At 35.7% G+C, this 12,566-nt stretch overlaps 1 protein-coding gene across 1 annotated transcript; it reads right to left on the minus strand.

The window, feature by feature from the left end:
• Positions 1 to 1,320: 1,320 nt before the first annotated feature.
• Positions 1,321 to 2,232, minus strand: LOC131617682 (uncharacterized). Its single transcript, XM_058888943.1, has 2 exons — positions 2,118 to 2,232; positions 1,321 to 1,763 (listed from the first exon to the last, which is right to left on the minus strand). Exons 1-2 carry the CDS (start codon positions 2,200 to 2,202, stop codon positions 1,387 to 1,389), a joined length of 462 nt encoding a protein of 153 aa, XP_058744926.1. The 5' UTR covers positions 2,203 to 2,232; the 3' UTR covers positions 1,321 to 1,386.
• Between the last annotated feature and the right edge of the window lie 10,334 nt (positions 2,233 to 12,566).

Consider the following 12,566-nt stretch of genomic DNA (forward strand, 5'->3'; position numbering starts at 1 on the left):
GTTTTTTCAATTTTTGCAGAGTTTTTGCTTTCTTATTTTTAATGTTTCTGCAGGCTGTATCAAAAGAAATTGGTCCAGCATGCTCCACGTTATTCACCTCCGGTCCACTTGAATTAATTGGGCTTCCAATTAAAAATTCTGGCCCCTTTTCGTTGACAGAATCATTAAAAGATGCATTGGTCCCACTTTGGCCCATACCGTCCTCATTCCACCCTTTAGCAAAAGACTCTCTCACCTTGGTCCCACCCTCATAAATGCTGCATTCTGCACCTGTACCCGATCCTAAAGAAATTGGAGACCTTGCTTCTTCAAAACCTTCCTCGATAATAGGAGCATTTAATGAAGCGGGTTCTGGATTAACTTTTTCATGCAAAACGTTCTCACAAGGCTCAACCGCAGGCACCTTACCATCCTTATCGTACCAAACTTCCTTAAAAAGAGAAGGAGCAGTGCTATCCGCAGAACCAGCCTGAAAAGCAGCACTTAGCCTTTGCCCTACTTTCACGGTTTTCAACGTATGATCGGAAACCTCCACCTCTTCAATTTCCTTCGGACTTAAAGAAACATCCTCCATAACCTCCCTATCAGAAAAGTCTTCCGATGAGGATACAATGGACACCGATCCATCTTCATCACCGCTACTGCTCACCATTGCATCTGTCTTTAGAGAAGGATCTTCTCTCATACATAAAAAGAATGGTACTCCATCAATAACCACTTTGACTTTGGCATTTAGCAGCTCCATGTATTCTGTCCTAATGAGGATTCTAGCCTCTTCCATGCAAAGATGAGACTGAGTAATCTCATCACTCCTAATAAAACCTCCACATGTTATGTGAAATCTAATTTTATTTAAGTGATTGGATGATTAGATTCAAATTTTAACGGTTATATAGATACAACAAAGCCAACATTTGATTATGTTAAGCTTAAGGATTACATAATCGTTGTGATTGTACCTCTGGCATCACTACAAAAAAATATGCTCTTCAGCGACGTGGAAGACACGCCGCAACACTGAAAAATTTACAAATAAGAATGTTAATCATAGTATGTCTCTTAGGTTTATTAATAGAAGAATTTACACATAAGAATGTTAATCATAGTATGTCTCTAATATGCAAGAATCTTATTACTTTTTATTTTGATGGATAGATGTGAGACTTGATTTTATAAGATAAGTATTATATGGAAAACTATCAATATATTATAAGCTTGCATAGATAGAGTAAAAGCTTTTGCAATGCATTCTTATAACTAAATCAAATTTATTGTTATTGTTCTCAAATACATATCACAAATAATACAATCCATATTATTTTTGCAATATCTCAGTTATGAGGATGTAAACTAAGGAATTTAGCAAGCGAACTCAATGATTCATCATCAGAATAAGGAGGATTCGGGAGGATAACTAGGAGATTGAGCGGGTGAATCAGATGATTTAGGAGGTGAGCTTGGAGATTCAGGTGTACTTGGCGGACTCGGCGAATCAGGGATGCATGGAAGACCTGGGATGCTTGGTATGCCTGGGATGCATGGAAAACCTGGGAATGGAATATCTGGATTGCATGGAATGCCTGGGATGCTTGGTACGCCAGGGATGCATGGTAATCCTGGAAAGCCTGGGATTCCTGGAATGCTTGGTAGGGGTGGAAGTCCTGGTATGTCTGGAAGGCCAGGTATGTCTGGAAGTCCTGGTATGTCTGGAAGGCCAGGTATAAAAGCCTCAAGGTTGGCCCCATCTTGATCTTTAAACTCAACTGCAAAGACATATACCAAAATAACTCAAACTTACACATATTTTACATCAAATTTACATTTTAATTAGTCGTTTATGAATAATTAACACAATGTTAGTTGGCCATAGTTTATATTTTGTACATCAGTCAACAAATTTGTAGGTGCAAGAGATGTTTACTTAAATTTTCTATGGATAAAAAAAATATATAAGACAGTAAAAGTGCCCGATACAAAAAGTATTCTATTAGAGTCAAAGATGTGAGAATATCTGATTACCCTAATTATTAGGGTTTCTTGGAAAAAAAACATGGTAGACACAAAATTAAAAAGCAAAATGAAGATATAACAATTTATAAAGATTGAGGAATTCTTACTCAATTGTCTAGCTTCCACCATGGAAGAGATTAAAACAGTCATAACCAAGAAGCCTTGGATGAGCATGGCTCGTGTAGACAACATTTTCTTGGTAAAAAATAAAATTAGAATAAGATAGAAGAAGTTTGTTGATGAGATTTAGTGTCAAAATGAACTCTATTTATAAGAGGGAGAGAGAGGAGACAAGTCCATTAAAATTATATTCATTCTATTTGATTTTACGGGAGATTTGTAAAAAAAAAAAAAAACTAATTCCTAAAACGTTATTGGTTAGTCATGATTTTATGCCTATTAAGCATAATTTGCAAGAAATAAGCTTCAAAAAAACATAACTTGATTCGTAACTACTTCCTTTTATTAATTAATACTTATAAATGGAATTCAATATTTTATTCTCTTGTGATTCTGATTAAAGAATTTTAAATTCGATGCATTGATAACTATTTTCCAGTGTAACTACCTAGTTTATACATCCTTTGAGCCTATAGAAAATATTAAAGCTGTATAGATAATAATGGTATGTTTGTTTTTAATTTTTATTTTTTAATAATTTTTTTAGTTATGTATTTGTGTATAAAATATTTCAATATTTTTTAAAAAAAATATTAATGAATAATTGGTTTAAATAGTTATTATTAAAATTTTATTTTAGATATTTTATTATGTTACTGTAACTTTTTTTTGAGTATAATGTTTGTAAAAATCACTTAAATTTTAAGCAATTTCAAATAGTACAAAAATCTCTTGAGATATTTTTTTAAAAAAATATATAATTCAGACATGTTTTAATCTTCAATAATGTATATTTATTTTATACGATTTCAAAATTAGTCCTTTAAAAGATTAATATCGAATTTAAGAAATCATTTATAAAAAATACAAAAGAAATCTATTTCTTTAAAGATAAAATAAATAGACATTAAACTCGACTGATAGAAATAGAGGGTGTTACATATAAGTTCATCAAGATTAGGTTAAACGATTTGACTTTCTCATATACTTGTTAATTGTTTTTAACTCATAAAATATTACTGGTTTCTTTCAATAAAAAATAATAATAAAACATTACTAGTAAGTTATACTCTTATGCTGATTTAGCATAATTGGCAAGATATAAAAATAATACTACAAGATTTTCTATTGGAAGAAAATTTAAATTTTTTAAATTCATTATTTAATAATATTATTTAATAATGTATTATGACTATATACAAAGTTAATACATCGATCAATTATATAACAATAAAAATATTTAAAAAATAAAAATTTACTTATAACAAAATATAAGAGAATATTTTTGTAAAATTTAATTTTATATAATAATAATAATAACTTTTTAAAAACATATTAAAAGCTTATAAATGTTTTAGTTAACGAACCAAAAACCTTATAAGTAGCCTCTTTATAGAATTATTATGGTAATTGACGTTGTACTAGCTTGGGAAAAAGAATCATTTGAACATGACTAAGTAGGACGATCACAAGGATAGTTTGGAAGTGAGAATCATCTGAACAAAATTTAGGAGGACAATCAGAAAGACGAAGCACTAAGACGCTCAAAGGTGGAAATATAAGTTTTTCCTTTGAAACGACACAATCTCTTATATATGTATGATTGCTTAAGCTTTATCCACAAAATCGGAGATGGGAGTAGGGAGGCCTTCTTGTATATAACAATTTTTGTCGGAGAAATCATAACTGAAGGGATGTCCCTCGATGAACAATTTCAAATTATTGTTATAATTGACAAACTACCCCTTAGTTGGAAAGACTACAAAAATTTACTTCGATATAAAACTAAAGAATTTTCAATTGAGAGTATGATTACTCATCTCTGAATTGAAGAAGAATCTCCGAGAGAAGATCTAAAAGATGAAATATTAGTTGTTTCAAACAACAACGAAAAAATGCAGTGCGGCTCTGAAGCCTACAAGCAAACCATTAAAGAATCAGAACTGCAATGCGGTAAATAAAATTAAGAATGGAAATCCTTTTATGGCCTTATCTTCTCTGACAGCGTGGCAGCAACCACCACCCCAGAGAAATAGCGCTCTAGCGTTCATCTGTTATATTTGTGGAAAGTCGGGTCATATGGTTAAGAGATGTAAGAGCACACCTAAGTCTCTTACTGGCTCTAATGCACGGGTTAACCTGACTAATGAGAAATTCATTACTATTATCACTAAAGTCAACATGGTTGATGGAAGATGTTAGTTCCATGGTTTTATGATTGGTATAAATTTTGCTAAAACATGGTTATTATCTGATGTTGAGTAAGATGTAGTAACATCTTGACTAACTGTCTTGACAAGTTCTGTTGTCATGTATTTTTTATAGATATCTGCCAGATGTTGTGACATGTTACACCAGAACATCATGACAGTACAGCTGGTTTAAATCCTTGGAAATTTGGTTGGAAAATATGAGATTCTAGAAGATTTTGGTACTCATACATGCGCGCCCAATCAAGGATGTTTTAGGGACAATGCATATTTGATTTAGTTTCATAAAAAGGATCTTGGAGACTTTTTAGGAAACTCTGATTTGATTTGAGTTGCTCCTAATATTTGTGAAGATCTTGCAGTTGATTGAAAGGAAGAAGATAGGATTTGATTCAAGTCCAAGCCCATGCTGCAAGAGTATATAAATAAGGACTTGCTAAACCTTGACGAGCAAGCATTCACAACAACAAATCGTGGGTGCAAAATAAGGGTTTAAGTTTTGGGAGTCTTTTAAGGTTTTTGTGTTCTTCTTTGTATGTTACTCATGTATCTTATGATTCATTGAGGTAGACTGATTATTCTCACTCATGAGTTTTTAAGCAAAAGGAGTGATCAATTCAAACAGGTTCAAACACCACAATTCTAATCAAACTATTTCCTTATTCCAAGTTGTCACACCAAAACACCATACTTATTAGCACAATTATTCCACACCCTTTTTTTTTTCTTTTTCAAAACTTTTTCTTTTTTTCTTTCTTTTTCTTTTCTTTCCTTTTCACATTTTCTTTCTTTTCTTTTCAACCTCATAGCAACAACCAAATAAGTACATAATCATTTTTTTCCCAACATGAATTCAACCCCATCATAGTATGAATACTCCTTACTTTCTAAGGCAATGCAAAAATTTATACAACAACACAAAGTTGAGGGTTAAAGAAAAAAATTAACATCCATACAAAAATAAGTTCGAGAAATAACATGGATGTTGACAAAAAGCTCAAAGGGGTTAACAAATGATCACGCACTAACAAGGTGAATTGACTATTTGGTTAAGGTGGTTGTGCTCAAAATGAAACAAAATGCCTTGATCATTTTCATACTTTCATAAAATCAACATAAACAAAATACTAATAAAATCCAGTTAAAACAGAGATTGTGGCCTCCAGCATATATGAAACAATGAAATGCTTCCTCACATTTATGGTTTGGGAACTAAAGTGATTCAATCAACAAACAAGTAATGCACAATGAACGGATTGTATGGTAATTGTACAAATAAAAATTTTCCTAAACATGCTATGTTATAGAAAGCAATAAATGAGTACCTTGAATGATACAACTTCAAAAACAATATCCTACCATACATACGCAAGTTGAAACACTCAAACTTTAGAGAATCACCTCAAAAATATTTGATTAACAGACACAATTTGAGTCCAAACAATCAACAAAGGAATTAGAAAAAAAAACTAGTATCTACTAATAATTAGCCTTTGTGAGAGTGGGAAAAAAAGAATGAACCACATGAAATAGGAATCCCACTAATACAAGGCAAAGTGGCATATTTTCTTCAGTGCTTGCAAAGTGAACTAGCCTCGCTAAGCAATGACAATAGAAACTAGAAAAATTATAACAGAATTTTGCATTTCCAGCCACAGTCCACTTCACCTAAATATCTCATAAACAGAAAATTAAACAAAACTTACAACCGTTGGGTGCCTTCCAACAAGCGCTTGTTTTATGTTGTTAGCTCGACGCCTTTATTGTTATGATGTGCTTGGAAAGTAACCTCCTCTCATAATGCCATGGTGATGTCTCACCGCACAAACTTAAAGAAAGTGTCCTAACCAAAACACTCAACAAACGTTACGAGTACAAATATATACAACAATTACACGAATATTAAAGAACATATATTTGTACAAGTATGAACACATACAACTATTATCATACGAAAGAGAAAGTTCATGAATGTTGGATATACAAGTTGACAAGTGGAGATTTGTAATTAAAGAGCTAATTCGAGATCAACATGTTTCTAACATTCACCAACAAAAATATACTTATAAGTAACATATACAAGTAAACATTTATGGTGAACATAGATGAGTAAACATGTACAAGTAATATATAATATATGTAGGATATATACAAAGCTCAAAACAACAGGAACTATTGCGATGCAATTCTAACAACCATTCCCCGGCAATGACACCATTTTGTTGAAGCATGCATAGCGGCAAGAAACAAAAGATTTGGAAATATTTATCCGAGAATTATCGTGTCCACAGAAAATGGTGTAGAATACCATTCAACGGTTTCTATGATTTTGAACTCAAGTATGAATGAACAAACATATAAAAACAGAAAAGTAAATATGAACATAAGAAAATTCATTCATTAGATAAAATCACTTATCAAGTATTGTTTATGATCTACTTCTCACAAACTTAAACTTATAGACCAGTTAACCCAACCTACGATAGTCGTATATGTCATAACATATCTCTCAAATTAGTGTTCATCTCTGAAGCACCAACAAGACAATTCACAACTAAGATTATCTCTAATGCGAAGTTGCGAGTACATCATTATTCTTGCGTCGGTGATCTCTCTCGCCCCACTCAAACATGAAAGCATAATATAGATACCCATAAAGAATATTAGCTCTAAATCTATCTGTAACATCCCGGGCCCCTTGCAAGGCCCGGGATGTTACAGATAGATTTAGAGCTAATATAATTTTGTTTGGGCCCACCCATGCTGGGCCCGACCCAGTACGCGTTTAGAAGGGGGAGTTAGGGTTTTTGGAGGTTTTTGCCTCCATTGTTACCCTTTTCCTCTTTACTTCAAGAAAAGAAAACAACACACACACTCTTGTTCTTAGTTTCTTGCAATTTTCCTCACTATTTTCGTCTCTCCATTGTCATCATCATCAAAGGTTTGTCTTTCTTCTCTTCTCTTTCCATTAATTTAGTTTTAGAAGTTTAGGTTTTTAGATTTAGGATTTTTTTGATAAATTTTGAAAAACTATGGTAGAAAACATGTTATTGATGTATATATTGCATGCTGGAACCTTTAGAAGGGAGGAGAAACTTATTCTCCTCTTCTGTTTTGAAGAAAATTGAAGGATTTTTCTGGGTTTCGCAGAGCGCGTGTCGCGCCCTGTTCAGCGCGCGTCGCGCCCTGTTCAGCGCGCGTCGCGCCCTGGGTTCAACTTTGAAATTTTTTTAGGCATTCTGAGTAGTTGTTTAGGCCTGTTTTGTGATTGATGATTGTTAAGTGCCAAATTGTAGTTATTTTGTGTATGTAAATAGTGGCACTTATCAATGCTTTTTGTTAATACCGTTTGAATAATTCCCCGTTTTTGTGTAATTACGTTTACTTTACGAATACTTGTATTTTCATATACTTTTATACCGTTTGATAGTTTTGTTGTATTTTTGTAGGTATTCTTGCGTTTTCGGAGCCTTGAGGAATAAAGTGTCGAAGACACGGCTGCGAGAGCAAAGAGAAAATAATTCTGCTGTTCTGGTGCAGGGCGCTTCGCGCGCTGTAGGGCGCGTCGCGCCCTCTATGAGTTTGAAGAACATAGTCTGGCAGAAGTTAGGGCGCGTCGCGCCGGATTAGGGCGCTTCGCGCTCTAGGGCGGTTTGGTAAATTTATACAGGGCGCGTCGCACCGAAGTAGGGCGCGTCGCGCCCACTGCGAAACTCAGTTTTGTATAAATAGTTAATAACAGATTTTTTAAGGTTTTTTATCACCTCTTCTTGACAAGTTGAGCTCTGATCCTTTTTTGGTAGTTTAGAGGCTTAGGAAACACCATTGGGTGCGACGTCATGTGGATTGATCATGGATCTGACTCGATTTCATTGTACCGGTGAGATCTTTCCGGTTCATCTTCTCTCTTCCCTTTGTTTCATTCCAATGGTGGGTGTTGTATGTATGTTTCTACTCTTATTGTATGTATATTTGTGGATCTTGGGATCGTTTATATATTCGCTTTACAAATCATCATTGTTGTTGTTCTTGATCTTTTTGCTTAAATGCTCTGGATTTGTGTTGTTGCAGACATGGACACCATAGATCTTGATTAGGAATGATAACTGTTAGTTTCTGGGTTGCAGACATGGATTCAGGACTAACAATCGTAGTGGGTATCAAGTTTAATGCCTCCGTGTTGTTTGTGTCGGTGGAGAAATCGCTGATGTGAATAGTACGATTGAGCTTTCATCGGTGTTGCAGACATGGGCACCGATGTGGCATCTCGAGTGATGCCCGGTGATGTTGATGCGTATTGTGAGTGTCGAGCGATAGATCTTCAGATTTAAGTATTCGACGGGTAGAACGAAATGCAATTCCATAACTATTTCTCTTAGACTATTGAGATTGTTTATCTGCTTTTATTTACTTTTCCCGCATTTACTTTCCGCACCCAATCATGAAACTTAGAACGCGAGATAGTCGAACGGCAGTTCTTCTCACCAATCTCTGTGGACACGATAATTCCCGGATGAATACTTCCAAATCTTTTGTTGCTTGCCGCTTTACCGCCTCAACAAAATGGCGCCGTTGCCGGGGATTGGTTGAGATTAATCGCATTGCGATGGTTTTATGTTTTACGTTTCGTTTGTTAAGTGTTTGGGCAGGACGTTTTCTTTAGGTTGCGTTTGAGGCGAAAGCATTGGCGTACCGCGAGGAAGTTTCTTACCATTCGCGAAACAATAAAGGCGTCGAGCTAACGACGTTAAACGAGCGCTTGTTGGGAGGCACCCCAACGGTTTTATTTTTCTGTTTTTCTGTAATTGAGTTGTGTAGGTGTTAAGTGGTGGCTCACTGGAAAATCTGTCTTTTTAGACTGGTCTGGTTTTTCTGGTGTAGCGCGCGTCGCGCGCTCATGGGTGCGTCGCGCGCTGGGTTGCTTTTGGCCAGTGACCTCTTTTTAACGGGTCACTCGGCTCGCCTTTTTCCCACTTACACCAAGGATTTATAGTATAGTATTCTATCGATTTATTTTTAATTCTTTTGTTTGTGTTTAGACTCAAATTTTGGTCCGATTACTTGGAGTCGCATTTGGTAATTCTTTGATTTTGATTGATTCAACATGCCGGTTGTGCGGTAATGATTGTTCAAATTTGTCCGTTGCAAGGTACTCGTTTATCGCTTTCTATAGCATAGCATGTTTATGAGATTTTCATTTGTACAATTTTCATACTATTCATTCTTTTTGCATAACTTGCTCATGACTTGAATCACAATTAGTTTTTCCTTTTTACCATAAATGTGAGGTGGCTTTCCATTGTATATATATGCGAGTGACCGACATTTCTTGTTTTAACAGGATATTATTATGTTTAATCTTTCGTTTGTATTGTTTTTGTGAATGCACGAAAGTGATCAAGGCACTTGTTTGATTTTAAGCACAACTACCTTAAGCCAAATGTCATTTCACCTTGTGAGTGTGTGACCATTCGTACCCCCTTTGAGCTTTTTTGTCATTGTCCATTTTGTTTTTGAACTTGAGACATAGTTCACCCTTTTTGATGGATTTTGATTATCTTTGTTTTCTTGACCTTAACTATAATGTTTAGTTGGATTTTTACCTTGCCTTAGAAAGTAGGGAGTATTCGCTTTATGTTATGGTTGAATTCAAGTTGGGGAGAAGGTGTTTGCCTCTTTATGTTGTGATTGATGTGAGGTTAAGAAAAGAAAAAGAAAAAAAAAAGTGAGAAAGAAAGAAAAGAAAAAGAAAGAAAAAAAGAGAAAAGCTTGAAAAAGAAAAGAACAAAAAGAGTTTTGAATAAGAGTGTGCTAATAAGTTTTGTGTTTGGTGTGAAATTTGTGATGAAGAGAAAAGTTGGATTGAAATTGTATTGTTTGAAACTTTGTGGAAGTAATTACTCCCTTAGGTTTAGGCAAGTTTTTGTTTCGATTAGCTTTAGGACTTATCACTTGTTTGTTAACCGAGCCACATTACAACCTTAAAAGCCCTTGTGATTCGTGCCGTTGCATTTTCGATGCTATTTTTGGATGAATGCATAATTTTGTCTATTGTTTGCAAGATTGTTGGATGAGTGTTCAAAGTCCTCACCTTTCGGTGTTTTTCATCTACCGATGAGTTTTTGCTAGGCGTGATTCATTATTGAGTTTGTTTTGTTTTAGGATGTTTTGTATGAATTTTTGTACTTAGGATTCGTTTCGTTTTCATGTTGTCGTTGTAGGATAGTGGTAAGTATTTACTTTGTTTGTGCGTTTTTGTTTGAACCGTACAATTGTTTTGTTTTTCCAAATCTTGTCGATTCTTGATTCTTTGGATTTTTACTTTTGCGATTTGAGTGTTTGGCGCTGTTTGAGGACAAACAGATTCTAGTTGGGGAGAGTTGTTAAGTGCCAAATTGTAGTTATTTTGTGTATGTAAATAGTGGCACTTATCAATGCTTTTTGTTAATACCGTTTGAATAATTCCCCGTTTTTGTGTAATTACGTTTACTTTACGAATACTTGTATTTTCATATACTTTTATACCGTTTGATAGTTTTGTTGTATTTTTGTAGGTATTCTTGCGTTTTCGGAGCCTTGAGGAATAAAGTGTCGAAGACACGGCTGCGAGAGCAAAGAGAAAATAATTCTGCTGTTCTGGTGCAAGGCGCTTCGCGCGCTGTAGGGCGCGTCGCGCCCTCTATGAGTTTGAAGAACATAGTCTGGCAGAAGTTAGGGCGCGTCGCGCCGGATTAGGTCGCTTCGCGCTCTAGGGCGGTTTGGTAAATTTATACAGGGCGCGTCGCACCGAAGTAGGGCGCGTCGCGCCCACTGCGAAACTCAGTTTTGTATAAATAGTTAATAACAGATTTTTTTAGGTTTTTTATCACCTCTTCTTGACAAGTTGAGCTCTGATCCTTTTTTGGTAGTTTAGAGGCTTAGGAAACACCATTGGGTGCGACGTCATGTGGATTGATCATGGATCTGACTCGATTTCATTGTACCGGTGAGATCTTTCCGGTTCATCTTCTCTCTTCCCATTGTTTCATTCCAATGGTGGGTGTTGTATGTATGTTTCTACTCTTATTGTATGTATATTTGTGGATCTTGGGATCGTTTATATATTCGCTTTACAAATCATCATTGTTGTTGTTCTTGATCTTTTTGCTTAAATGCTCTGGATTTGTGTTGTTGCAGACATGGACACCATAGATCTTGATTAGGAATGATAACTGTTAGTTTCTGGGTTGCAGACATGGATTCAGGACTAACAATCGTAGTGGGTATCGAGTCTAATGCCTCCGTGTTGTTTGTGTCGGTGGAGAAATCGCTGATGTGAATAGTACGGTTGAGCTTTCATCGGTGTTGCAGACATGGGCACCGATGTGGCATCTCGAGTGATGCCCGGTGATGTTGATGCGTATTGTGAGTGTCGAGCGATAGATCTTCAGATTTAAGTATTCGACGGGTAGAACGAAATGCAATTCCATAACTATTTCTCTTAGACTATTGAGATTGTTTATCTGCTTTTATTTACTTTTCCCGCATTTACTTTCCGCACCCAATCATGAAACTTAGAACGCGAGATAGTCGAACGGCAGTTCTTCTCACCAATCTCTGTGGACACGATAATTCCCGGATGAATACTTCCAAATCTTTTGTTGCTTGCCGCTATACCGCCTCAACAATGATGAATGTGGACTGATGTGGGCTTTTAGTTGAGAGGATGTGCTAACTTTGTTTCAAATTGTGTGTGTTTGGTTTGATTTAAATTGTGCAGGAATGGCACCGTTTTTGAAAAGGAAAAAGGCTGGTTCTGGTGAGGGATCTTCCTCACAAGCTGCCAGGTTTGATCAGTCAAAATTTCAAGGACCGGATCAAGAGGCTAGGTACCATGAGCTAGAAAGCCGTGTCGTGTGGAGCGAGCGCACAGTAGTTCCTATTGACCACAGCCACTTCCAAAGGGCGTGGACTGCTTTGTCTGAAACGTACTGGGACAAATTGTTCGCTCCAGGGCAATTCTATCAGGTGAAGATTGTCAGAGAATTCTATGCGAACGCCTTGCCTCCGAGCAGTTGGGTGGGCACTAAGGCTTACCCATTTAAAACTTGGGTGAGAGATAAGGCTATTGACTTTAGCAAAGAGGCAATTTTTGATTTTCTTGACAATCCTCTTGCTTTGGTGGAAGAATGTGAGTACCATCCCAAATTGAATAGAGGAAGTTGGGATGTGGAGAGTATTAGGGAG

This window comes from Vicia villosa, linkage group LG7 (genome assembly GCF_029867415.1).
Source record: "Vicia villosa cultivar HV-30 ecotype Madison, WI linkage group LG7, Vvil1.0, whole genome shotgun sequence".
NCBI classification, from domain to species: domain Eukaryota; kingdom Viridiplantae; phylum Streptophyta; class Magnoliopsida; order Fabales; family Fabaceae; genus Vicia; species Vicia villosa.